Consider the following 26,954-nt stretch of genomic DNA (forward strand, 5'->3'; position numbering starts at 1 on the left):
AGAATGCACTGGTCATAGCAAACACCCTCTTCCAACAACACAAGAGAAGACTCTACACATGGACATCACCAGATGGCCAACACCGAAATCAGACTGATTATATTCTTTGCAGCCAAAGATGGAGAAGCTCTACACAGTCAGCAAAAACAAGACTGGGAGCTGACTGTGGCTCAGATCATGAACTCCTTATTGACTTTAAAACTGTCCACATCAAAAAAATCTTTAAAAAACTCTTTTTCCAAATTGGCTCCATTCACAGGTACTGGGGGAGGACTGGATGTATCTTTTAGGGGAAGCACCTCCGTTCAACCTGCCACAGAGCCCTGCCTTGGGGTGACGTCAGTAATTGTTGGACCCCCATCTTGCAGGAGGAATCTTCATGATGTTACTGAACCCAAAGCCACACCCCTGGGCTTGTACTTCTGTGAAATGGAATTCCTTCTTGCTTTTGCCTGGGGTGAAGGTCAGCTCAGCTTAAACCCTGTTTGTTTTTTTTTAATTGGAATATAATTGCTTTACAACATTTTGTTAGTTTCTACTGTACGACAACAGGAATCAGCCGTGTGAAGTGAAAGTCGCTCAGTTGTGTCCGACTCTTTGCGACCCTGCGGACTATACAGTCCATGGAATTCTCCAGGCCAGAAGACTGGAGTGGGCAGCCTATCCCTTCTCTAGCGGATCTTCCCGACCCAGGAATGGAACCGGGGTCTCCTGCACTGCAGGCAGATTTTTTACCAACTGAGCTATCAGGAAGCCATACATATACATACATCCCCTCCCTCCTGAACCTCCCTCCACCCCCATCCCACCCTCTGGGTCATCACGGAGCACTGAGCTGAGCTCCCAGTCTACGCAGCAGCTTCCCACTAGCCATCTATTTTACACATGGTCGTGTGCACGTGTCTGTTCAGCTTAACCCCTTCATGTCCTGTGATCGGCAGCCCAAACCATCCCGACACAGTTCCCAAGCCCAAAGGGCAGCACGGAGGATGTGACCCCGACCTGGTTTCTCCTGGTGAAGAGCCCGCCCCGAGCACCCCCTTCCACGGCAGCCCCGGGTCCGTGTACGACTCTGCCACCGTCTCCTCGCTGGGCTGCTTCTGCGGGTGTGGGTTTTGTTTTGTGCCGTCTTGCTGTAGGTCAGTTTTGATCGTCTTCCATCTGTCTCAAGGCTGTCGCTGGGTTTGTGAACCACCTCAAAGCCTTCAGAGAAGCAGTCAAGGGTGAAGCTGATGGGTGACTGAACGCTTGTGGTCTTCGGGGTTTCTCAGTTTCAGAAAGGAAGCGGATGTTGGTTGTGAAGGTTTGTGGTTAGCATCAGCTGTGAGCCGCAGGTTGCTTGCATGTACGTAACAAACAAATCTCCGTGTGGTCAGAGGTCATGGACATTTGGACTTATAACCCTCCCCCTAGAAAGAGAGTGGGCTGTGGAATCAGACTCTGAATTCCAACCCCTCTTCTTGCTAACACATCCCAAGTTTTTTGTTGTTTTTTTTTTTTTGCAAGCAGATAGTGGGGAGTTTGTGATTTAAAAAATCTGTTGTTTTCAGTTGATTTGCTTGCAAACAACCCTGGTGAAGCTGATTCCTCTTAATTTAAGCAGAAAGGATTTTTGCTTAATGATTTTGAAAAGAACAGTGTGGTTGGCAGAAAAGTGGGTGCCCCCAAAGGTGTTCCTAATCCACAGAAACTTCTACTTTACAGGGCAAAGGGGGAGCGAGGTGGATGATGGATTCAAGTTCCTAACAGCTGACTTCAAAGAAGGAAGACGATCCTGGCTTGTCTGGATGGGAGAAGCGATATCAAGAGGTCCTTAAAAAATGAGAGAAGGGACTTCCCTGGTGGTCCAGTGCTTAAGAGTCCGTGCTTCCACAGCAGGGGCTGTGGGTTCAATCCCAGGTCGGGGATCTAAGATCCCACCTGCCACGGAGCAACGACAGTAGGGAGCCCTCGCTCCCAAATGAAAGAGGCCGACACAACCAAGTAAATAATTTTTTCTTTTTGATCCCATTGTCTTTAAAAAAAAAAAAAAAGGAGTGTCCAGGTGCAGCCCACGGAGTGAGAAGACAGTGGCGCAGGCGGGGAGGTGGGGCCGGGCCCCCCACACCAGCCCTCTGGCCACTGTCCACCCGACGTGGGGACAGAAGGAACACGCGCCGTGTTCATGAAGCATTGGGGCGTCTTCAGCGCCTCCTCCCCACCCACCCCCTTGGCACTGATGGCATTTGAGACAGGGTCCTTGCCTGCTCTTCTGCGCATCATACGATGTGGCCTTCAGAGTTCTCTCAAGTATTAAACATTTTAACGTTGATACTTTTTACCTGGATAACTGAGCTCTGTGGGTCCCCGCCATGCTGTGCCCACACGGAGCGTCCGCCCCGCTTCTAACTCAGAAGGCGCCCGGACCTCAAGGACTGCCACCACGTGAAAGGAGGAAAGGGCCCCTTTAGTCTTCAAAAGCCTGGACTTCTGAGCCCTTTACTGCCCTGGCGATAGTTAAGTCAACAGCCCATTTTCTAAATGTAATAAATACAAGTTCTTTCGGGCCAGCTCCTTAGCACTGCCCCCGTCACACACACACATACAAAGGCAGAAAATGAAACCTGTGACTCAGTTACAGTTTTGGGGGTTTTTCTATTAAAGAGCAAGTTGGAGGGTCTGTGACTGAAGTCCCCACGGGAACTGCAGTGATGGTCGTGGTCCTGGGCCTCCGGGTCCCTCCCTCCCCCCGTGATGTCGCCACCGTGACGCAGAGACAACAGGGTCTGTCCCTGAGGGGCACCTCCAGCACCTCGCCGGGGCCCGGCACGTGGAGGTCCTCAGGAAACACTCACTGGCAGGGAAGCTGCAGCCGCCGTTCTCCAAGCCAGGGGAAACTCGTCCTCACGCGATGAGGCAGGCCGGCGGACACCTGGGGAAGCCAAGGCTCAGAGAGGAGACCCGAGGCGCACACAGTCACACGGCGGACCACGACCCCACTCAAGCGTCGTCAGACACACCTGCCCGCGGGCCATCCTGTCCCAGGCACGGTCCACACCAGAGGCAGGTGACACCGCCCCCCGGCTGCTGTGGATTCCCGGAGGTGTCCGCCAGCCCAGCTCACCTGCTGGCAGCAGGCACACTGTGCCAGCCTGGGCCAGGTGCTCACCTGGGGCCAATCCACTGCGGCCAGAAAAGAGGCAATGCCACCATCTAGAGGGCGCCGCAGGCATGGCAGTCAGCACTGCTCGGACCGTCTGTCGTTGCTCAGTCGCTCAGTCGTGTCCGAGTCTTTGCGACCCCGTGGACTGCAGCACGCCAGGCTTCCTGTCCTTCACTGTCTCCAAGAGCTTGCTCAAACTCAAGTCCATCAAGTCGGTGATGCCATCCAGCCATCTCATCCCCTGTCGTCCCCTTCTCCTCCCGCCTTCAATCTTTCCCAGCATCAGGGTCTTTTCCGGTGAGTCAGTTCCTCCATCAGGTGGCCAAAGTGTTGGAGCTTCAGCTTCAGCATCAGTCCTTCCAGTGAATATTCAGGATTGATTTCCTTTAGTGGACTGGTTGACTCTTAAGAGTCTTCTCTAGCATCACAGTTCGAAAGACTCAGTGCTCAGTCTTCTTTATGGTCCAGCTCTCACATCCAAATGTGCCCACTGAGAAAACCATAGCTTTGACTGGACGGACCCTTGTCAATACTGCCATCTGGTGGATGCTGCGGGCATGACGGCTAGGTGTGGTTGGTAGCCGCTCCACCCTAGTGGCTCTGCCTCCCTGGTGGCTTCCACGCCTGTTCCCAGCAGTTATTTGGGGAACGGCTGTCCCCTCTCAGTGGATCCATGGGACATCTCCAAGCCCACCAGGCGGGCACTTTCAGCCCAAAGCCTCTTGGCTACTTCCTCATCCTCAGCTTCCGGGGCCGGAGCCTTCTCTTTGAGTACATCAAAGTACTTTCCAGAAACACCCTCCAACTCCTCCGCCACGGCCAGGTAGATGCTGGGCTGGGCCGCCAGCTGGGGGCTCTTGACCAGCAGCCAGAAGATGGGCCCTGCAGTCAGTCCACAGAGAGTTCAGTCCAGACATTCAGAGAGGAAGGTACAGAAAGCCCACCTCACCCCGGGTTGCTCAGGACCCACCAAAGCCAGAAGGGTCCCTGGAGTTCCAAAGAGCTCACCTCCAGTCCTCTGCCCCTCTGGTTCCCTACACAGGAGCTCCCTTCCCTGGCATTGCCCAGACAAATCAACTCCAGATGCAGGAACCAGCCTAAAAGCTGTCTCCTCCAGGAAGCCCCCCTGGCTTTCCCCAGGCAAATGGAAGGTCCAAGTCCTCACCTGACCCAATCTTTCTTTTTGTTTTGTTTTTGGCTGTGCCATGCGCAGCATATGGAATCTTAGTTCCCCAACCAGGGACTGAACCTGTGGCCCCCACAGTGGAGGCACAGAGTCTTAACTACTGGACCACCAAGGAAGTACCCCCACCACCCTGATCTTTCTTTAAACTAACTTTTGTGTATTATCTCCAGTGCCGGCCTCAGCTTAAGATTCTTGATACCTAGCCCCCACCAACTAAAACGTTTTCCAGGATAACACCAGCTATAAAGCTCTCACTATTTATTCAGCCTAAATCTTGGCCAGGCACTGTGCTGGTGCTTTTAAGGGTGGTCTCATCTAGTCCTCCCCACTGTGAGACGGGTACTACTATGACCCTTACTTGGCAGATAAAGAAATAGGGATTTGGAAAGAAGTCTCTTTCCTGGGTGGCCCAGCTAGTTTGGGATGAAACTGGAGCTATCCCAAGCATGGCTGGACTCCAGGCAGTCAGCCCCATGACCTCCTCCTCTGAAACACTTTTCTCATCAGTCACTGGAAGGACTGATGCTGAAGCTGAAGCCCCAATACTCTGGCCACCTGATGTGAAGAACCAACTCATTAGAAAAGGCCCTGATGCTGAGAAAGATTGGAGGCAGGAGGAGAAGGGGGCAACAGAGGATGAGATGGTTGGATGGCATCACCGACTCAATGGACAGCGGTTTGAGCAAGCTCTGGGAGATGGTGAAGGACAGGGAAGCCTGGGGTGCTGCAGTCCATGGGGTCACAAAGAGTCAGACACGACTGAGCGGCTGAACAACGCAAGGCTCTGGCCTGTTTCCCAGGGTGTTCTGAGGCCGGCAGGCTGGGCAGACACATGAAAGTGAGCTGGTCCAGGGAAGATACAGGGAAAAGCAGAAAAGTCCCTGAGATAGACTCTGAGTGTGATGTTAATTTTATGTGTGGGGGACTTCCCTGATGGTCCAGTGGTTAAGACTCAGAGCCGCCAATTCAGGCGGCACAGGTTCGATTCCTGGTCAGGGAACTAAGATCCCACGTGCGGAGTGGCCAAAAGGTAAAAGAGAGAAAAAATGTGTGAACTTGACTGAGCTATGAGATGCCCAGAGAGCAGGCAGAACACTATTTCTGGGGTGTCGGTGCGGGTGTGTAAAGACTGTGACATCCACCCTCCCAAGGTGGGTGGGCACTGTGAGGTTAACTGAGGGTGAGACAGTGAGCCTGGACGTCCATCCCCTCTTGGCTTTTCAAGTCAGACTGGGACTTACACCAGTGGTTCCCCTGGTCCTCGGGCCTTCGGGTTTGGGCTGGAACTGCAGGGCCAGCATTTCTGGGCCTCCGACATACAGGTCAGGTCCCTACAGATACATGAGCCAAACCCTCCTAGTCAATCTCTCTAAATACCTGTGTATATCCTATTGGTTCAGTTTCCCTGGAAAACCCTAATACACTGAGGGAGGGCCCTGGGCCCCAAGCTGGGAGGACAGGGGTTCAGCTGAGAGACCCCAGGCCGGGGGGAACTTACCGAGAGTGAAGCTGGAGAAGGCGGAGCTGTGCATGCCTGTGTGTCTGCCCAGCTCTGTCCTGGCTACGCCGGGATGCAAGGCGTTGACAGTCACACCCGTGCCTGGGACAGAAGGGAAGAGTGAGGCAAGCAGACAGCAGGGTCACCCCTTTCCAAGAAGGCTGATGCTGCCCGCCCTGGGCTCTGGGGCTCCCCCGAGTCTGCATCACCCTCCTGCTCTGACACCTTCACATGAGTGGTTTTATCTCGCAAGGCACCTGTCTCACAGCTGCCCAGAGCAAAGCCTCTGAACCTGAGTGTGTAAATATCACCTGGAGGGCTGGAGAAGCCCAGACCGCTAGGCTCCATGCCCAGAGTCTGAAGCAGTGGGTCAGGGAGGCGTCTGAGATGCTGCAGTGACAAGCGCTCAGGTGAGCCCACACTGCTGGTCCACAGACCCTCTTTGAGAAGCAAGGGCAAAGGGCAGGCTCTTCAGCTTTGGCACTACGGACGCTGAGCTGGGATCATCCTTTATCCTGCGCACTGTAGGACGCTGAGCACTACCCCCGGCCTCTGCCCAGGAGATGCCTGGAACATCTCCCAACCCACCCCTCTGCCCCAGACGGACAGCCAAAAACATCTCCTGATACAGCCAAAGCTCCACTGGCCTGAAACAGCAAAGGCTCGGGTGCCTGCATGGGATGAGCAGAGGAGAGTGCGGAGATCAATTAGTGATGTCTGCTTCGGGCACCAGCGGGGAGCTGGTGGTACGTGTGTCATGGGTTGGCCTGCTCTGTCCTGGAGCCACTGCTTGACCTCCCATCCACCCAGGGTCACGGCAGAACTGTTTCAGGCCTGAAGCCAACGGAGAGGGGCGCCCAGCGAGGCTCGACCACACGCACCTTGCAGCCGCCGGCTCAGCTCCTTGGTGGAGAGGACGATGGCCAGCTTGCTCTGGCAGTAGGCTGCCTTCGTGTCGTACTTCCTCTTCTCCCAATTCAAGTCCTCGAAGTCTATGTGCCCAGCAACGTGGGCCAAGGACGAGACGTTGATGATGCGCGAAGGGGCGGAGGCTTTCAGCTTGTCCAGTAGCAAGTTCGTCAAAAGGAAGTGGCCTGGAAGAAGGAAAACAGAAAGACAACTTTTACTGAATTCTTGTGCCAGGCGTAGGACCCTACTGAGAACATCATCACCTTATTGCCTCCTTCCATAACCCGTATTTCTCAGCAGGGTCCCTTTCTGCCCTCCAGGGGGCATTTGGCAAAGTCTGGAGGCAATCTTGAGCATTACGGCTGTGGACCGTACAGGGAGTGCTTCTGCCACCTAGTGGGTGGAGGCCAGGGATGCAGCTAAAAATCCCACAGGGCAGGAGTTGCCTGGGGGCCTCCTGGTTAGGATGCTGGGATTTCACTGCTGCAGCCTGGGTGCAATCCCTGCCCAGTAAACTGAGATCCTACAAGCCCGTGGTGCACCAAAAAAAAAAAATCCTGCAATGCACAAGACAGTCCCCACAACTAATTATCACAAAGTCCTGTGATAACCCTCTATGAGGGCTGTCTGTCTCTCAAAATCCTTTCTCTGTTACTTTTCTAGTGATAAAATTTTGGGTTACACATGAGACTGCCCAGTAAATGACTACATTTCCCAGTGTCCCTTGCAGCTCCACCAGGTCACATGACTGAGTCCCAGCCAGTAGCGGATGAAGATAGTCACATGTGTGTTATGGGCGAATTGTGCATGCTTAAGTTGCTCATTCCCTTCTCCAAGGGATCTTCCCCACCCAGGGATCGAACCCAGGTCTCCACTGCAGGCAGATACTTTACCACCTGAGCCACCAGGGAAGCCATGTCACCCCCCCAAGCACCCCTAAAAAAAAAGTCCTACCTTCCAGTACCTTGCAGTGTGACCTTATTTGGAGAGGGGGTCTACAGAAAGGTGACAAAGTTTAAACAAGGTCATTAGGGTAGTCCCTAACCCTGTGTGACTGATGTCTACCTGACGTCCCTCAGCCTTACCGATGGACTCAGAGTAACAACAGATAAACTGACACAGCAAGTGAAGGAGAGACAGAGACTGGAGGACAGACAGACAAAGGGCCAAGAGGCCAAGAGGCTGATGAAAGGTCTGAAGGTCCAGCCACGAACAGGGGACTCCCCGAGCTGCCAGGTGACCCCACGCACAGCCGCCTTGGAGAGTGGAGGAAGACCCCTCCCGCAGCCTGCGTCTGGTCCCAGGGTGCCCCCACCCACATCCCGGGCTGATGCCACTCAGCCGGCAGCCTCACCCAGGTAGTTAACGCCAAGCTGCATCTCAAAGCCTTCCTCGGTGGTCCAGTGGGGGCATCGCATCACGGCTGCATTGTTTATCAGGATGTGAACATGCTCCTCTTCTGGAAAACAGGGGGGAGGACAAATGGGACTCAGTTTCCCCCTCTGTAAAATGGGTAACAGACCTGCCAGGTAGGACGGCTTCACTATTATCCACTCAAAAAGTACTTTCTGCCACCTAAGTGTCCATCGACAGAGAAATGGATAAAAGAAGACATAGTACAATGGAATATTATTCGGCCATAAAAAAGAATGAAATCATGCCATTTGCAGCAACAGGGACAGACCTAGAGATGATCTACTAGGTAAAGTGAGCCACAGAAAGGCAAAATTATACGATATCACTTATATGTTGTCATTGTTCAGTCACTAAGTTTGTATCTGACTCTTTGCGACCCCATGGACTGCAGCATGCCCGGCTTCCCTGTCCTTCACTATCTCCCAGAGTTTGCTCAGACTCATGTCCATTGAGTCAATGATGTCCTCCAACCATCTCATCCTCTCTTATATATGGAATCTAAAAAAAAAGGATACTAATGACTTTATTTACAAAACAGAAATAGACTCACAGACATAGAAAATTTATGGTTACCAAGGTGCAGGGGGAGGGATTAATTAGGAATCTGGGATTAACATATACCCACTACTATGTATAAAATAGATAACCAACAAGGACCTACTGTATATCACAGGGAACTATACTCAATATCCTGTAATAATCTGTAACAGAAAAGAATCTTAAAAAACATGTATTTTTGTGAGTGTTCATGTGTGTATATAACTAAATCAGAGTTCAAGTTTGCTGTAAACCTGAAACTAACAAAACATTGTAAGTCAATTATATTTCAATAAAAATTTTAAAACACACACACCCAGGAATTCCCTGGCAGTGCAGTGGTGAGGACTCCACGCTTCCACAGCAAGGCACATGGCTTCACTCCCTGGTCGGGAACTAAGACCCTGCGAGTTCCACAGCGGCAGGGAAAGAAACCAACATATACAAGGCAGCCACAACAATCAAAGGAAAGGGCTCTGCCTGCACGGACCTTCAGGAGAGAACTGGGACAAAAGCAAGGGGCAGCATCGGCTGCACAACAGGCTGCGCTTTTACAAAAAACCCAAGGGGAGGTGTAGCCCCGTTTGCTTTATACATGCATAAACGGGCCCCGAAAGGACACACAGCAGGTGAAGCAGTGAACCCATCTGAGGACAGCATCCGGGGAGCAAGCGGCGGGTGTGCCAGGAAGATGTTTTCCTGTATCCCTGTTTGCACTTTCTGAACGTTTAAACTTGCAAATGTTATTCCTGTTCAAAAAATAAACATGTAAGCGGTTCCGAGACCATGTGGCGAGAAGCAGGAAGAGTGAGTCAGCCATCAGGGAGATGGAAGTACAAAGAAATGCCAGCCTGATGCCCGGATCTGCAGAGGGAAACCCCCAGCAGAGAATGTGGGCGTTTCCGGGAGCTCTGCGTCATGCCTGCAGGTCCCCTCTGAGTCACTTGTCCTCACGGGCCGTGTCGTCCACCGGCCCGGGCGCTCCCGAGACAGAGCCTGAATCTGACTCACGTCTGTGTCCCCGGAGTCCCCTCAGCGCCAGAGCGCCTGCTGAAACGGTGGGTGACTCGGTGTCTCCGCCCTTCTCCTCCTGGTTAACTCTTTCTCTGCCTCCCTACACATCAAATCCATTCCCGGCCTCTGCTTCTCCCAGAAGCCCAGCTCAGACAGAAGGACTTGGTTTTCTTGGAGAGTGGGACTCGGTAACCTTCTTCTGTAAAGGACCAGGCAGCAAATACTTTCGGTTTTGCAGGCGATTTGCTCTGTCTCCACTGAACTCTGCCCTCACAGGACTAAAGGGGCCACAGGCAATATGTAAACCGATGGGCCCAGCTGTGTGCCAATAAAACTTTACGGAGATGATTTTGTTGTTGTTGAGTCACTCAGTCGTGTCCAACTCTTTGCAACCCCACAGACTATATAGCCCGCCAGGCTTCTCTGTCCATGGGATTCTCCAGGCAAGAATACTAGAGTGGCTTGCCATTTCCTTCTCCAGCAGATCTTCCTGACCCAGGGATCGAACTCACTTCTCCTGCATTGAGAGGCGGGTTCTTTACCACTGAGCCACCAGGGAAGACCCTTTATGGAGATATATGTATACATATAGCTGATTCACATTCTTCTACAGCAGAAACTAACACAACATTGTAAACAATTATACTCCAGTTAAAAAAAAACAAAACCTTTAGGGAAACTAAAATCTGAATTCCAGGAATTCCCTGGATCCAGTGGTTAGGACTCTGTGTGCATTTCACTGCCCAGGGAGCGGGTTCAATCCCCGGCCCGGGAACTAACAGCCTGAAAGCCATGCATTGTGGCCCAAAAAAAGTAAAACACAATCTGAATTCCATATAATGGTCACATGTTGTGAAATGTTATTCTTTAATCTTCTTTCCCACACGTAAAAACGAAAAATATGTAAACGTGCAAATGTCAGAAAAGAAAAAAAATGCAAAATCTGCACCCAAAGACTGAACAAGCAAAGCCAGGGACCAACACTCGGCTCTGCGACCTGCCTGGTGCGATCCGCTCCTCACAGCCTGGCCGCTCAAGCCCTCCCTCGCAAGGCCAGCGGCCTCCCTCTTACCTTCAGTGATCTTCGCCGCGAACTCTCGGATGGACTTAAGGGAGGCCAAGTCCAGGTGCCGGGCGCTGACGCGGTGATTAAGGGTCTCCCCTCGAATCTCCTTGGCCGCCGCTTCGCATTTCTCCACGTCTCGACAGGCCAGAATGATGTTGCCTCCTGGAAGAACCAGACGAGAAAAACATTTTTTAATAAACACAAAAAAGATCCACTCCTAAGCGTACACACCCAAGATAAATGAAAACGTCAGTCCATACAGAACTATGTACTCAAACGTACACAGCAGCACTATTCACAGCAGCCAGAGGCAGAAACAGCCCGAATGTCCATCAAGGGAAGAATGAACGTGGAGGGGGAGGGATACATTGGGAGTTTGGGACTAACACATACACTCTACTGTATATAAAACAGACAACCAAGAAGGACCTACTGGAGAGCACAGGGAACTCTGATGAATATTCTGTAATGAGCTGAATGGGAGAGAATTTGAAAGAGGAAACACGTATATGTAAAACCAACACAACACTGTAAGTCAACTATACTCCAATATTTTTAAAAAATTATTAAGGGATACATGGATAACGGAAACATGGTCTATGCATCAGTGGCATGTTACTCAGCCATGGAAAGGAAGGAATCCCTAAACATGTACAACATGGATGAGCCTCACAAACATGATGTTCACTCAAGTCAAAGAAAGCAGACATCAAAGGACAGTGTATGATTCCATTAATCTGAAATGCCCAGAAGAGGCAAATCCATAGAAGGAAGATCAGTGGTTTCCTAGCTTTGCAGGGGATGGGAAATTAAGAGGGTGATGGCTTAGAGGACCCAGGTTTTATTTTGGGGGTGATGAAAAAAGTTCTACAATGGAGAGCAGTAATGGTTGCACATTTCTGTGAATATACTAAAAATCACAGAAGTGTATATTTTAAATGTGTGAATTAAATCTTAATACAGTCATTAAAAAAAAAAAACACTTTTTCTTTTTTTTTTTTTCAAATTAGAAAAGCGAGAAGAAATGGGGCCTGAGAAAAGGATGGGTACCAATGGTGCTGACTGTGTGGGTCTATGCGGCTCCCCGAGGGGTGGACCAGCCACACCCCACACACCCGCTGCCCCATCACGCGGTCCAGAACAGAACTCGTCAAGTCCGGGCTCCGTCCATCCTCGCAGGGCCAGCCTGGCCCTTGGACGGTGGTGGGTGTGTCGGCCCAAGTTCCGGTCTCGCCTGGTCCTGAAAGGAACACCTGCCCCTCCCTTGGGGAAACCCCGTGTGATGAGGCGCAGGGGCAGAGGACCGCCCATCATGGCCCCCAACACCCTGACCTCAGGGCGAACGTGCAGCTCGGGCCTGGCTGATCCAGCAGGGACCCATTCACTGGCCACCGCGACTCGAACCCCCAAGGAGAGGTCCCGGCCTCCCCCAGCCCTCACGCCTGCCCTGGCCTCTCCCTCCCAACTCTGGTCTTCCAGCTGTTCAAACAAAAGCCGGGAGGCCTCCCTCTCTAGTGCCTGTCACCCCAGGAAACCCCACTGATTCTAAATTCAAAAGAGAGCTCTGTGGGGACTTCCCTGGCGGTCCGGTGGTTAGGAATCCAAGCTTCCGGTGCAGGGGGCACGGGTTCAATCCCTGGTCAGGGAATTAAGATCCTGCATGCCACACAGTGGGGCCAAAAATACATAAATTTTAAAAAAAGAGAGAGATCTGTGTGCTGAGGACACGTCTCCATAAGCCCACTCTGACCATGAGAAAAACATCAAACAGACCCAAATCAAAGGGGACATTCTTTCTATAAAAGACCTGATCGGTAAGCTTGGAAGAGCCCGAAGTCAAGTCTTACTCTCAACCTCTGACCCAAGCCCTGACCCAGTCCCTGGGACTGAGTCCAACTAGTATAGGAGAGGGCGAGGCTGATGCAGAGAAAAACCCAAACCAGAAACTGCTGAACATCCATGGGATCCTCTGAGCCACTGGACCCACCCGCCCCTCTTCCAGGAACACCAGGCTTTGGGGCTTAAGCCAGCCTGCGTTTGTTTCTGCCACTTGCAAAACCGAAAGAATCAGAAGTCTTAACACGCCCAGGGAAATCCCACCATCCACCCCCAGGTCTTAACACCAGATCTTAACATCCCCAGGGGAATCCCATCGTCCGCCACCAGATCTTGTGCCCGAGCCCCAGGCCGAGAAGCAGATGCCCACAGGGACGTCACCTCTTTTGGCCAGCTCCAAGGCGGTCTGCTTCCCGATGCCCGTGTTGGCACCAGTCACAATGACAGTCTTCCCGGGAATGGTGGCCTTGCTGGGACAAGCCCCGCCGGCAACAAAGTCCCTGGAGATAGGAAACGGGAGGTCAGTTCCATCCGTCTGTCCACTGTCACAGCTGGGGCCCCCAACGGTTACAATCTCAGACAAGTGACCACTCTGAGCTTGTGTTCCTTCAGTGGAAAGATGGGAACAACATCACACAACCCGAGGGACCCCAGTGGTTACTCAGCACTGCCTGGTGTGGGGGAGCTTCCTCGTCATAACCATCATTAGCTGATAAAGACCCCCTGAGTTCAATCCCTAGGGCTGTTGTAACATTTCACCAGGAGCTCAGAGGGTTAAAACCACACAATGGTGTTTCCCTAGAGTCTGCAGGTCAGAGTCCAAGATGGATCTTACAGGATAAAACCGAGGTGTCGGCAGAGCTGTGTTCCTTCTGGAGGCGCAAGGGAGAATTGAGAATTGTTCCCAAGCCTTTTCCAGATTCTAAGGGCCGCCTGCATCCCTGGGCTCGTGGCCCCTTCCTCCGCCTTCAAAGTCAGCAACACAGCAGTGTCAGGTCCCTGGCTCTGATTCTTCCGCCTCCCTCTTGTGAGTACCATTGTGATGACGCTGGGCCCACTTGGTGATCACCTCCCATCATGGAGGTCCTTAGTGACATCTGCAGAGTCCCCTTTGACAGGTAAGGAAACACAGTCGTAGGTTCTGGGCATTAGGATGTTCAGGAGAGGGCAGGAGGGCCTTATTCTGCTGCTGTGTCCATATTCCAGAGGCTAAATGCTGGACAACAACTAAATGTCACCAACAGGAAACTGGCCAGAGAAACAACGTCCTCTCCAGACAAAAGGGTCGTTTTTAAGTTAACTAAAAATAAACAGTCTTATTCCCTGTCCCCAACCAGGGCATTCAGCTTTCTTTTATTCTTCCCATGCTGGTATTTTTTATTATTATTATCTTTTTAAGCTTTTTCAGAACTAACAGACATCAGCATGAATAAAAATAAAAACAGCAGCCGATGAATTTTTTTTTTGGCTACGCCTTGTGGTTTGAGGGTTCTTACTTCCCCAACCAAGGACTGAACCCAGGCCGCGGCAGTGAAAGCACCAAGTCCTAACCCTCGGACCGCCAGGAAATTTCCCAATAATTTCTATTATATGGAAAAATTATTTCCATTTCCTAGAGCTTTCAAAAAAAAGGTGGTTAATATTTACAAAGCAGGAGTTTTTAAAAAACAAGATATCAGCCGGCTACACAAAAAAGAATTTATTGGATCAGGAGGAACAAGTTCAAAATGAAGCGTCATCACAGAGTAGATGAACAAGCCTAAACGTATTTATGCAAAGAGATTAACAGTCAATCAGTCTATTCTTCAACCCCTTATGAGAGGGTAAAAAAAAAATACTTCAATATTGCAATCACTTTCCGGCCAAAATCCCAGCTAATATCTTGTGTGACTGTAATAAAATACGTATTGCTAATCCTGAACACTTAACATGAGGTCTACCATCTTAACAAATTTTTAAGTGTACAGTACAATACTGTTACTACAAGCATAACATGGTTATATTTTTAGGTGCTCAATAGTCACACGGTATGGCTTATAATAGCCAGGGCAAATGTAAAAGGTGTCCATCTTCACAGAAAGTTCTACTGAATGGTGCTGCTATAGAATATTTCGTTGCTGTATTTTGGTTTGGAGTGGGGATTTTTATATCGAAGAATAGTTGTACAGGTGTACAACATTAATGATTTACAATTTTTAAAGGTTATATTCCATTTATATCTATTATAAAAGATTTGCTATATTCCCCTGGTTGTACAATATATCCTTGTAGTTTACTTTATAACTAATAGTTTGTACCTCTTAGTCCCCTGTCTTGTTTTTGTTAAGTGAATTAGCCCAGGAACCACAGGAAAGAACTGTCGTATGTGTATATCCCATGCAATAACAATCTTTTCATTGACTGAGTTGGACAATTCTAACTCGTTTCTCTGATTCCGGACAACGAGAGCTTAGGTGGCATACATGTTCCTTGCACCTGGGCCAGGACGTGACATATGGGAGGTGTTCAGTAGGCATCTGCTGAGTGAATTAATTAATGCATTAAAAGTCCGGAAGCAACTAGACCAAAATGTTTACCAGGGCCCGGATCCGCCCCTTTCTCTGGCCGACCTTGGGCCGTGACCTGCCCGCTCGGGGCCCTGGCTTGTCCCCGCATTCTCTGGGAGCACTGCCAGATGAGTGGACTGGAGGACTCCTGGGTGGGCGAGGAGCTGGCGATCTCCACCCGGCCCTCCCTCTCTGTCCAAGCCCACCAGCCCGCCGTTACCGCGCCTGAGAGACCCGCGCGAACTCACTTGAGCAGCACGGCCCCGCCCACGGCCGTGCCCAGCACGGACAGCGGCAGAACGTAGCGGCTCATCCCTGGCCGGAGCGGGCGTCTGACTGCAGCCGCACGCACGCCCGAGCCCGGGCTCTGCCCCGAGAGCGCGCCGCCCGGGATCCACGTGCGGAAGGGCACACGCCGCCGCAACCCGCGCTTCCGGAAGGGGGCGGGGGCGGGGGCGGGGCCTCCGGGACGGGACCTGTGGGGACGGACTGCGAGCGCAGCTGCCGCGGGGAATGGTAGTTTCCGGGGCCGGGGCGTGGCCGGGGCCTCGGGGGCGGGGCCTACACGCGGTTCCAATGACGTCACACTCGCTCAGCTTCAAAGTCCAGCGCGGTGGCGGAGGGACCCCAGGATCCCAACGGGGCAGCTGTCCTTCGGCACCTGAGTCCTCTGTGTGTCTTTCAAATGGATCAGCCTGTTTCCTCACCTAAAAATACGTGTGCCTTACGAACTAGCTATGTATAAAATAAAACAGCTCGGAGACTATATTGTACAGCCCAGGGACGAGAGCATTTCATAAAAACTTTAAACCGAATATAATCCATAAAAAATTTGAATCACTGTGTTGTACACCTGAAACTAATGTAGTACTGAAAATCAAGTATACTTCAATAAAAACAGATAAACAAGTGGCATAAATATACGAGTTATTTGTCCACTTTCTGGGACAATTTGATAAATTCAATGTCCAGAATCCAAGACCTACAGGCCTAGGAGGTTCCCAGATTCCTGGAGTACTGAGCGAGGAGGTCACGGGGGCGTAAAATTCGGGTCTGAGGGAGGAAGGGCCGGGGGCCTGAACTTCTGAGTCTGAGGAGAGGCCCACCCTAATTCAAAGTGCTGCTGCTGCTGCTGCTGCTAAGTCGCTTCAACCCTGGAGTGGGTTGCCATTTCCTTCTCCAATGCATGGAAGTGAAAAGTGAAAGTGAAGTCGCTCAGTCGTGTCCGACTCTTAGCGACCCCGTGGACTGCAGCCCAGCAGGCTCCTCCGTCCATGGGATTTTCCAGGCAAGCTACTGGAGTGGGTTGCCATTTCATTCGCCAGGAGATCTTCCCGACCCAGGGATTGAACCCGGGTCTCCTGCATTGTAGGCAGACGCTTTACCGTCTGAGCCACCAGGGAAGTCATTATTATATTATATTATATTATATTATATTATATTATATATATTATTATATATTATATAATTAAACAATATATTATATATTATTGTATATTATATAATTACATTATATATTATATTATATATAATGTGATTATATTGTGTGTATTATATAATATTATATATTATACAATATAAATTATATTATATAATATTATATTATAATAATTATAACTCTGATATAATTATTATAACACCCAAGTAACTCTGATTTCTGATTGGATTGTTTGTCAATAATCCACAGACACACTTTCAAAATGACAAATAGCTGATTAATAAATTGTTTCCAAATGTCCCAAGAACTTTTTTTTTCTTTTCCTTTTTTTGTTAACAAGACAAAACATGCCTATTAGCTAAAATTGGTGAGTGGAGGTAGGACATGGCAGAAATGTACAAGACTGGAGATGAGAGACCGGGGGGTCAATAGAGCACTCAGGATGGAGGAGCCAGAGGTCAGCAGTCTTCTAGGTGGGGGGCCCTACCCCCAACAACAGCAGGAACTCTTGGGAACAGGATGAAAGCACCCAGACAGCAAGCTCCAGGCTGGTCTGTGAGATGGGGATGTACAGGGTGGAGAAAGATCTAGAAACTCTGAAGCATCACCTCTTGGCTCCATTATGACACAGAAGGCTGACGTGACTTGCAGGTCTGGTGCAGCAGCACCAACAGTGAGTCATGAAAAACCTCCTGGACACAGGAAACAGAACAGGGCATCCAAAGAAAACACAATAGCCAGCATCCAGGATCTGTGATTGGAGACTCAGGCTAGGAGTGAGGGAAGACTTCCTAGAGGAGGGAAAACCTAAATAGGGTTTTGAAGGATGAGTAGGAGTTCTTCAAGTGGACTTACTGGAGTTATGAGAAGTTGTGACGCAAGTTGCTTGGGATGGTAGGAAGTTTGACTTGAAGGGGTAGGCAGCTGGCAAGAGATGTGGCTGAAGAGAAGATTTTTCTTAAAAAGGCAATAATGCCAGCTTTTGTTTATTAAGTGTGGGCTTCCCTGGTGGCACAGTGGTAAAGAATCCACCTGCCAATACAGGAGATGCAAGAGATGTGGGTTCAATCCCTGGGTGGAGAAGACCCCCTGGAGAAAGAAATGACAACCTACTCCAGTTTTCTTGCCTGGAGAATTCCACGGACAGAGGAGCCTGGCGGGCAACAGTCCATGGGGTCGACACAGCACCACACTGTTTATCGAGTATCTGTGCCAAATATTTAATCTACACAGCAGATCCAAGTATAGGTTTGTTGCTGGGGCCTTGCAAGGGTAGCTGGGTCTGGCAAAAGGTTTCTCCTCTTTCTGACACTGTGGGAACTCAGTGTTCCTGAATCATGGAGTGGGCAAAATGTGGGAAAGGGAATGTTTCCACAGAGGCTGTACAGACCCTCAGGCATGGATCTAGGAAGATCTTCTTTCAGATTTCTGCTCCACCTCTTCTTAGATGTGTACCTTGAGCAGTGACTTCCCCTCTGTCAACTTCTGTCTCTTCTTACCCACCAAAATGACAGAGTTAGTATCCTTCATATGTAAAGAGTTCTAATGAATCGGTAAGGGAAAAAAAGTCTCACCCCTAACAGAGAGACAGGGGAGCATAGGCAAAGGATATGAGGGGCAATCTGCAAAGAAAGAAAATCAACAAACACATGAAACTACTCAGCCTTACTGGAAATCAAGGAAACTCATTAGGATAATGACAAGATAATATTTTTCACTTATCAGATTGGCTGGATCAAAACAATGATAATACCCAGTATTGGCAAGGATGTGGTGAAACAGGTACACCTACATGTTGGTGGGAGCATCAGTTGGTACAGCCTTCCTAAAAGGTCATTCAGTAACACATGGCAAAACTATCTGTGCCAATCTTTGACCCACCTCTTCCCCCTGGAAGAATTTAGGCTAGGAGAATAACAGGTCATTGGGAAAGAAACATATGTGGGAAAATGTTCCTCATTGCCCTCTCTGTAATAGCAAGACACTGGCACAAATAAAATCAACCTCTACATCTATCAGTACAAGTTAATTTGTCTGTACATGTCCCTGGATAGACTCCGTCTACAGCTTTAGGAAGTTCAAATGTTTAACATCCAGAGTTTCTTTCTTAAATGCCAATGGGTGGGGGGAGGCAGGGAGAGCAGACTGATTCTCTTTTTTTTTTTTTGATTCTCTTTTTTAAGCTTAAATATCAAAGTGCATATTTTTAGAGTTTAAAAAAAAAAACAACTACTCTTCTCTTTGGCATCTCTGCCAGGCAGGATGATGGGTGATTTTATTTATTTATTTATTTATTTATTTTTGCTTTTTGTTCATCTGCATTTTCTTGTTCTGGAGTTCTTGTCTGTTTTCCAAGACGAAGAAAATTCTGGAGATGGATGGTGTTTGTTGATGGCCGCACAACAATGTGAACAGAATGAATGCCATAGAATTGTACATTCAAAAATGGCTAAAGTGACCCACTCCAGTATTCTTGCCTGGAGAATCCCAGGGACAGGGGAGCCTGGTGGGCTACAGTCCATGGGGTCACAAAGAGTCGGACACGACTGAGTGACTAACACACACACACAGTATGGAAGCAGCTGTGTTTTAAGAAGTTGGACTTTGGCAAGTGCTTCCAGCTCTCCAGCACCAACTCCATCTCCGGAGACCCAGGTGTCTGTCTCCAGGGCGCCAAGGGGGCGGGAACGATGCCGACACTGCGGCACTGGAGCTGACCGAGGCTGGCCCCGTGCCCTGTCCAGGGCTCCCCGGCACCCCTTCGTTCCGCCGTAACCCGACAGCAACGTAACAACCGGGAAGCCAGAGGCCTCGCTGGAGATCACTCACCACAAGAAAAGGTCGAGGTGCCCTCGGTGTCCAGAGTGAACGGTGTGGTCTCTGCTCCCCTCCTTCCTTCCTTCCAGTTCGGGCATGGAGTGGGGCTACAGGGAGAAAGTGCTAAGATTTTGTTCAAGAAAAAATAAACTGTTGGACTTGTCAAAAAAAAAAAAAAAAGAACAAACACCATCCTTCAAACAAGGTTATTAAAAAGGTTTGAAAATATAAAAAAAAAGGCTAAAGCGGCACATTTTATGGCATGTGCAGCTTACCACAATTAAAAGTAAGGAGGGAAATTTTTAATAAAAAAATACTGATGCTGGCTCCCTCAACCTCAAATAAACATCTCTATGAGCCCTTTTTCTTCTCTTCTATAAATTGGTCTCCTAATATCATCTACCTCTAGGGTGGGGGTTAACAAACATCTTCTGCAAGGGCCAGAGAGAAAATAATTTCAGCCTTTTGGGTCATCCACTCCCTGTTGCAACAACTCTGCCATTGTGGCAGGGAAGCAGCCACAGATGATATGAAAAGAAATGAGCAGTGCTGCATTCCAATAAAACTTTATTTATAAGAACAAGCAGTGGGCCACATTTTGCTGGCCTCTGTCAAGGACGCAGGAAACGCCAGAGCATTGATAGCTGTAGTGTTGTTATTATAAAGAGAACAACACATGCAAATTCCTTCCTCTGAGGGCCTCCGACTTGATTCCCAGATGCACTCCAGGTGTGAAGAATATCTCTTTGAACTACCAGGTAGTCTATGCACTCCTTTATCACCGTTGATGTTGCTAATAAATTCCTACAAACGTTGGGTGCTGTCCCAGGTACTCAGAGAACTCTTGCCCATCAGAAGGCTTGTCACACCCAATTCATTCCCGTTCTCATTCTCTCTTCCTCCCTCCCTCTCTTCCTCTCTCCCTCTCTCCTCTCTTCCTATCTACGCATTTTTGGAGCCCTTACCTGACATGTAAGAAACAGGTTTAGCGACCCTGAAGCTGGACAGACCACATAGAGAAAAGGTTAGATGGTGGAGGAGCCCTGATGATTCCAGGCTCGTCTTTCCAGTCCAGATGCCGCCCCAGCTTCCAATCTACCCCCACCCTCACTAAATAGAGCAGAGGTGGCTCAGACGGGAGCCTGCCTGCAGTGCGAGAGACCCAGGTTCAAGCCCTGGGTGGGGAAGATCCCCTGGAGAAGGAAATGACAACCCACTCCAGTATTCTTGCCTGGAGAATCCCCATGGATGGAGGAGCCTGGCGGGCTACGGTCCATGGGGCCACAAAGAGTCAGACACGACTGAGCGACTTCACTTTCCTTCCCTGCATGCCACCGCCACGAAGCCCTGTGCAGACGGCAGATTCACGTGCAGAATGAATGTGGCCCTTGTATGAAGCCACCAGGCTTGGAAAGATTTGTTACACAGCCATAGTGACTGGGACTATCGATCTTGTTTTGTTGGTTTAGTACAGATGCTCAGCGTAGCACATTCGTGGCTCCATAATCTGGAGGAAGGGAAGGAAGCAGGGAGGAGGGGCAGAGCATGGACGTGAGTTAATGGTGGTGAGAAAGAAGGAAGACAGGAAAGGAGAGACTTAGTGAGTTTGCCTGGAGCAAGGCAGGCACCATGCAAACAGCTGACCGCTCAGCTAGGGTGGAGGGCTTCCCTGGGACCTCAGAAAACAGAAACTCCAGGACTTCCCTAGTGGTCCTGTGGTTAAGAATCGCCTTGTAATGCAGAGGACATGGGTTCAATCCCTGGTTGGGGAGCCAACATCCCATATGCTGCGCAGTGTGGCCAAAAAATTTTTTTAAATAAAAATAAGGGTATGGACTTTATTTGAGGAGGATAAACGTGTTTAGGAATTAGATGGATATGATGGTTGCATAACACTGTCAATGTACGAAATGCTATTCAGTTGTTCACTTTAAGGTGGCTAATTTCAGGTCAACTTAAAAAACAAAACTTGATCAAAACAGCACTATTGCACCTGTCAGTTTCAGACTCCCACAGTGATCCTGAGAACACACAATGCACCCCCATCACCTTTCTGACTTCATGCCCTACACCTCTGCCCCAGAAACACCAGCCTCGCTGTGTGAGCACCCGCTTCAGGACCTTTGCACTGGCCCTTGCCCCTGCCTGAAGATCCTTCCCCAGATATCCTCACACCTCACTCCCTTCCCTGATGGTTCAGCGGGTAAAGCATCCACCTGCAATGCATGAGACATAGGGAACGCAGGTTCAATCCCTGGGTCAGGAAGATCCCCTAGAGGAGGAAATGGCAATTCACTCCAGTGCTCTTGCCTGGAAATCCCATGGACAGAAGAGCCTTGTGGGCTACAGTCCATGGGGTCGCAAGGGGTAGGACATGACTGAGCAAATAACACTTTCACTTTCACTCCCTCAGGTCTTCACTGAAACAGCACAGTCTCAGTGAGAATTTCCCCAACCAATAAAACCCCCAAGACACCCACTGGACCCTCTTCCCTGCTTTATGACCACCATCTGACATTCAACACATTTATTTTTTTATTTTCCACCTGAATATAAACTCCACGAGGGCAGGTTTGGTGTCATTGAGTTCCCTGGCCCCTGGTTAGAGCAGATGTTTCATAACCATTTGCTGAATGAATGGGTAAATGTCCTGTATAAATGAACGGTCATCAGAAGCTTAGTATTGGGTCTGCCCATTCCTTGGGAGCAGGCACTGGGGCGCAAAGCTCTGTGTCTGCAGAACCAGTCCTTGTCACGTATGTGGATCCGGTCGTGTAGTTATTGATTCATTCCTTTGTCTATATCTCACCCATCCATTGGCTGAGCACTGAGCCTGTTCTAAGCACTTGACCTGCCTTTTAACACCTCATCTTCCCAGCAGCCTTTACTGCAGCAACCAGGGCTTATGCTCCTCGTAGCGAGGAAGAAATGAGAACAATCTGGAGTCACTTGCTCCAACCCAGGATCCCAATTCTAGTCTGTCTGGAGTCCTTTCCCATCACTGCCCCCACCCCCGATCCAGCCCCCCAGCCTGAGAGCCAAGTTCCTCCAGCTTCAGGAGACCAGTAGCCCTGGATCCCTCCCAGAGAATAAACAGCTTACCACCAGCCTCCCTCCTCCAGCCAGGGCAGTTCTTAGACTCGCCCGCCGGGTGTCACTCCCTGACCCCTCTCATGGGCTAGCCGGTCTCAGAGGAGCTTCAGGGAAAAACCTTCCCTAACCTTTTAGCTCTTAGGCCCCAGGGAAGAACTCCTCTGAGCTGCCACCTGCCCGAGTGGCCTCCGTTTATGGCACCTTTCGGGCCACCCATGTTCCTGTCACCTCACCAAACAGAGAAGGAGCATCTTGAAACTCAGGCTTGGGGCAAATCCATCTGAGCTGGAGTCTGGCCACCCTGTCCTTTGCCATTGTCATGGTAAACGTCAACATCAACATCAGGACCGCCCTCTACACTGTCTCTGGGCTCATCTCCTCTGGCCAGCCACACCCCCACCTGCCCAGCCTCCCCCAGGTGTTCCCTCTGCCCCAAACCCTCTCTGCATTCCTGGGTCCTGAAATTCAAGTCCAGGCACCCATGCCACCTCCTCAGAGAAGCCACCCATGATCACCTCACCAGGAGTTGCCACACCTGCCCGCCCCCAGGTCACTCTATCTCTTCACCTTTGTTTTACTTCCTCCACAGAGACTACCACAACCTGAAAGGCTTATTCCCATGTGTGTCCCTACCTGTTTATCTTCTGTCTCCCCACCACACCCACTAGAATGACAATAACACAAAGGCAGGGAGGGGTTTTGCTGGACCAGATTGGTGCTTGAGTACCTGTTCCTGCATGACTTGGGGACTTGGCACATGCCACTTCCCAAGCCTGGAACAGTGTTCCTTGCCAACATCCTCCTTGGCGAACTCCTATTCATCCTTCAGAACCCCATCCAGTTATCACTTAACTGGGGAAGTCTTCTTTAACCTCCTCACATGCCTACCACAGGTTCAAATAAAAGGTCTCCTCCAGGGAGGAGGTGTCCTGTTGCCACCTCAGTTAGAGCATATGTCACTGTGAATCCCTACTGTGAGTGCCAGCAGGGTCTATTTCCCCAACCAACCTGTCTTCTTGAGAGCAAAGAGTGAGGCAGAAATTAGGTCTCAGGGGCCATTTACTGAATGAGTAAATTAATAAATATCTACGTTAACTATATATCCCTGATACCCAGCTGGCATCTTATTCATAAGCCCTGCCCCAGCAATCTGCCAGACCCCACTTCCTGTGAATTCTGCCTCCCTCCTCGTCCTAGGAATTCACCAGCAAATCCTCCAGTCGGGGAGACAGAAGTGGGGGCTGCCTTGGATGAGGAGGGTGATGGAAGAGGGAGGGGGCGGTTTCTGATACGACACACATCCGATGTTAGCTTAACAGGCTGCGGCCGGGCACTGTCTGGTCTCTGGGATCACCCAACGGAGACAATGAGCAGTCCAGTTCCCCCGCGACCAAGCGACCCCGTTCGGGGACAGAGACGAGTTCAGAGCCACAGAGCCCGAAAGCTCACTCAGTAAAAGACGCTGCACTGTTGGTGGTTTGGTTTGGGGGTTCCCCAGGTGAGCGCCCCCACCCCCCTCCCCCAGGACTTACGGAATCAGACAGTGCAGGGGTGTGAGCGTCCACTGGTATTTGGGAACCACGTGTCACGGTCTGGAGAGAGGGCGGCGCCTCCTTTGTGGCCGGGGAAAAAGGAAGGAGGCCCCGGGCCCTGAACGGGGGCGGAGGCTCGGGTTTCTGTCTCACCTGCTGCTCCCAAGCACCGAGGAGCTGCGGCGGGTGGGGCCTGGGGGCGCCCGCGCTGCGCCCGCCTCCTCCCCCGGACCCGAGAGTCCGGACCCCACCCCTCCTCCCTTAGACCCCGGAGTCAGGACCCCCCAGCCCCTCCCGCCTCAGACCCCGGAGTCTGGAGCCCCCAGCCCTTCCTCCCTCGGACCCGGGAGTCCGGACCCCTAGGCGGCCCTCCCTAACCCAGGACTCCAGCCCCTACCGAATGCCTTCACAACCACACTGCCCTCCAGCTGCACAGGAAGAAAGGGGCTGCGCTCGGCCAGGTCTGCGTGTGTCAGGGCCCAGAGCCACTGAGACCTGCGGCTGTGGCCTCCCCGCTCCGACCCCTGTCTTCCCCATCAGTGGGGTACCAGTCCCAGCCTGCCCCCACCCCACCCCCCACGGGCAGGCCAAGCTCGGAAAACATTTGTGGCATGGACGTGCAGGGACGCAAAGCGACAGAAGCGGGACACAGAAGCGCGCAGGGCCCCTCCCGCTGCGGCACCCGAGGGGTGGGGGGCGGGGCGAGGGGGCTGCTCTCTGCCCGCTGGTCGGGGCCCGCCAGCGGCCGGCACGCGGGCAGGTGAGTCAGCCCTCCCCTCCGCGGCTCCCGGCCTGGGACACCCCTCCCTCATCCTCTAGGCCACCTGGGGCTGCCAAACTTGCCCTTCAGGTTTGGCTCCAGCCGCCCCGCCCCTCCTTCCTCCAGGAAGCCTGCCTTGACCCTCTGAACAGCCGCTTCTGGGCTCCCAACTCACCCTCAGCGTTGCTATTGTAGCACCTGTGGAAGAAAGACCTCACCTATGTGGTTGCAAACACTTCCTCGCATTTTCTCTTACCCTGGGTAGAGTACTCAGCGCTCTCCATAACTCCCCTACATCCTCCAAAGCTGCGATCCCCATTTTACAGTTGGGGGGTGGGGGCGGTGCTGAGGCACAGAGACGTTCAGTAATTTGCCCAGGGCCACACAGCGAAAACGGGGCCAGACCATAAGCTAGTGATGCACAGTAACGACAAAGGATGCTGGGTCTAAATTGTATGTCTGGACTTCACTGGTGGTCCGGTGGTTAAGAATCTGCCGGCCAATGCATGGGACACGGGTTCAATCCCTGCTTCAGGAAGATGCCACATGCCCTGGGGCAGCTAAGCTCATGAGCCCTGGCTGGGGCTCTGCAACATAAGTCCAGGCACTGCAACTCGAGAGAAGCCCTCACTCGCCTCAACTAGAGAAAAACCCACCCAGCAACAAAGACCCAGCCCAGCCAGAAAGAAAGGAATAAATCAGTTCAGTTCAGTTCAGTTCAGTCACTCAGTCGTGTCCGACTCTTTGCGACCCTATGAATTCAGCACGCCAGGCCTCTCTGTCCATCACCAACTCCCGGAGTCTACCCAAACCCATGTCCATCGAGTCGGTGATGCCATCCAGCCATCTCATCCTCTGTCGTCCCCTTCTCCTCCCGCCCCCAATCCTACCCAGCATTAGGGTCTTTTCCAATGAGTCAACCCTTCGCATGAGGTGGCCAAAGTATTGGAGTTTCAGCTTCAACATCAGACTTTCCAATGAACATCCAGGATTGATCTCTTTTAGGATGGATTGATTGGATCTCCTTGCAGTCCAAGGGACTCTCAAGAGTCTTCTCCAACACCACAGTTCAAAAGCATCAATTCTGCAGTGCTCAGCTTTCTTCACCGTCCAACTCTCACATCCATACATGACCACTGGAAAAACCATAGCCTTGACTAGACGGACTTTTGTTGGCAAAGTAATGTCTCTGCTTTTAAATATGCTATCTAGGTTGGCCATAACCTTCCTTCCAAGGAGTAAGCGTCTTTTAATTTCATGGCTGCAGTCACCATCAGCAGTGATTCTGGAGCCCAAAAAAATAAAGTCTGACACTGTTTCCACTGTCTCCCCATCTATTTGCTAAAAAGTAAAATAAATTGTGTGGTCTCAGTTCAACCGTCTCCACCACTTATTAGCTGTGGAATCATAGACAAATGACTTGAACATGCCTCAGTTTCTTCATGTATAAAATGGGGATAATCAAACCCATTTTGTAAGATGTTGTGAGGTTTATGCAAACCCACACCACATACTCAGAAGAAGATGTAAGCACGCAGTAAGTACTACCAAAATGATTAAGTGGCAAAGGCAAGACTGGAACCCACACCCACCTGGCTCTTTACAGTAAGACCATATGTATTATCTCTCTTTCTCTCTGTTAGTTCCTCCCCATCAATCCAGGACATGGATGTGCCTTCTCTGGTTTCCAGCCTCACTTCGTATAGTTTGTGGGGTCAGCATGAGTTCACTGAAGCAACAATGCACAGAAGAGAACCAAATGCAAAAGTGCATTAATTCAGCAAATGTCACTCCAGCACTTACTACACACAAAATCCTATTCTATAAGCTGCAGGTAGACTAGGTGACTGAACATACAATAGTCTTTGTCCTTGGGAAGTTTACATTTTAAAGGGGGAGACGTAAAATAGACAAAATGAACAAGTAATACAGTGTGTTTAATTCCATCTTTTAATTACGAAATTAAAAGACACTTGCTCCTTGGAAGAAAAGCTATGACCAACCTAGAAAGCGTATTAAAAAGCAGAGACATCACTTTGCCAACAAAATTCTGTTATAGTCAAAGCTATGCTTTTTCCAGTAGTCATATATGGATGTGAGAGTTGGACTATAAAGAAAGCTGAGGGCTAAAGAATTGATGCTTTTGAAATGCGTGTTGGAGAAG

The 26,954-nt window shown here is 50.5% G+C and overlaps 1 protein-coding gene and 1 long non-coding RNA gene across 7 annotated transcripts in view; one reads left to right on the forward strand and one right to left on the reverse strand.

Moving 5' to 3' along the window:
* Positions 1-2,614: 2,614 nt before the first annotated feature.
* RDH13 (retinol dehydrogenase 13) overlaps positions 2,615-26,954 on the reverse strand; it is a 37,670-nt gene continuing 13,330 nt past the window's right edge. Inside the window, exons 1-8 of one of the 6 annotated variants that reach the window (XR_014058254.1) lie at positions 15,399-15,572; positions 12,986-13,104; positions 10,775-10,930; positions 8,090-8,194; positions 6,708-6,920; positions 5,827-5,928; positions 3,149-4,024; positions 2,615-2,911 (exon numbers count right to left, since the gene is read on the reverse strand). Coding sequence is in view for 4 of the 6 variants with exons in the window: in XM_081505461.1 (XP_081361587.1) it covers positions 3,780-4,024; positions 5,827-5,928; positions 6,708-6,920; positions 8,090-8,194; positions 10,775-10,930; positions 12,986-13,104; positions 13,440-13,642 (1,143 nt within the window). In the remaining 2 variants the exon portion in view is untranslated. Of the gene's footprint in view, positions 4,025-5,569; positions 5,660-5,826; positions 5,929-6,707; positions 6,921-8,089; positions 8,195-10,774; positions 10,931-12,985; positions 13,105-13,439; positions 13,821-15,398; positions 15,573-19,417; positions 19,513-26,954 lie in introns of those variants that run through there. The other 5 variants (XR_014058253.1, XM_081505462.1, XM_081505463.1 and 2 more) reach the window with 5 other exon arrangements.
* On the forward strand, positions 10,822-13,937 carry LOC145512036 (uncharacterized). The gene is made up of 2 exons (XR_014058255.1): positions 10,822-13,124; positions 13,407-13,937. It is a non-coding gene; the product is annotated as an uncharacterized LOC145512036 (long non-coding RNA).

The sequence above is a fragment of the Giraffa tippelskirchi genome, chromosome 7, assembly GCF_054371585.1.
Source record: "Giraffa tippelskirchi isolate mGirTip1 chromosome 7, T2T-mGirTip1v1.2.pri, whole genome shotgun sequence".
In the NCBI taxonomy this organism is placed as follows: domain Eukaryota; kingdom Metazoa; phylum Chordata; class Mammalia; order Artiodactyla; family Giraffidae; genus Giraffa; species Giraffa tippelskirchi.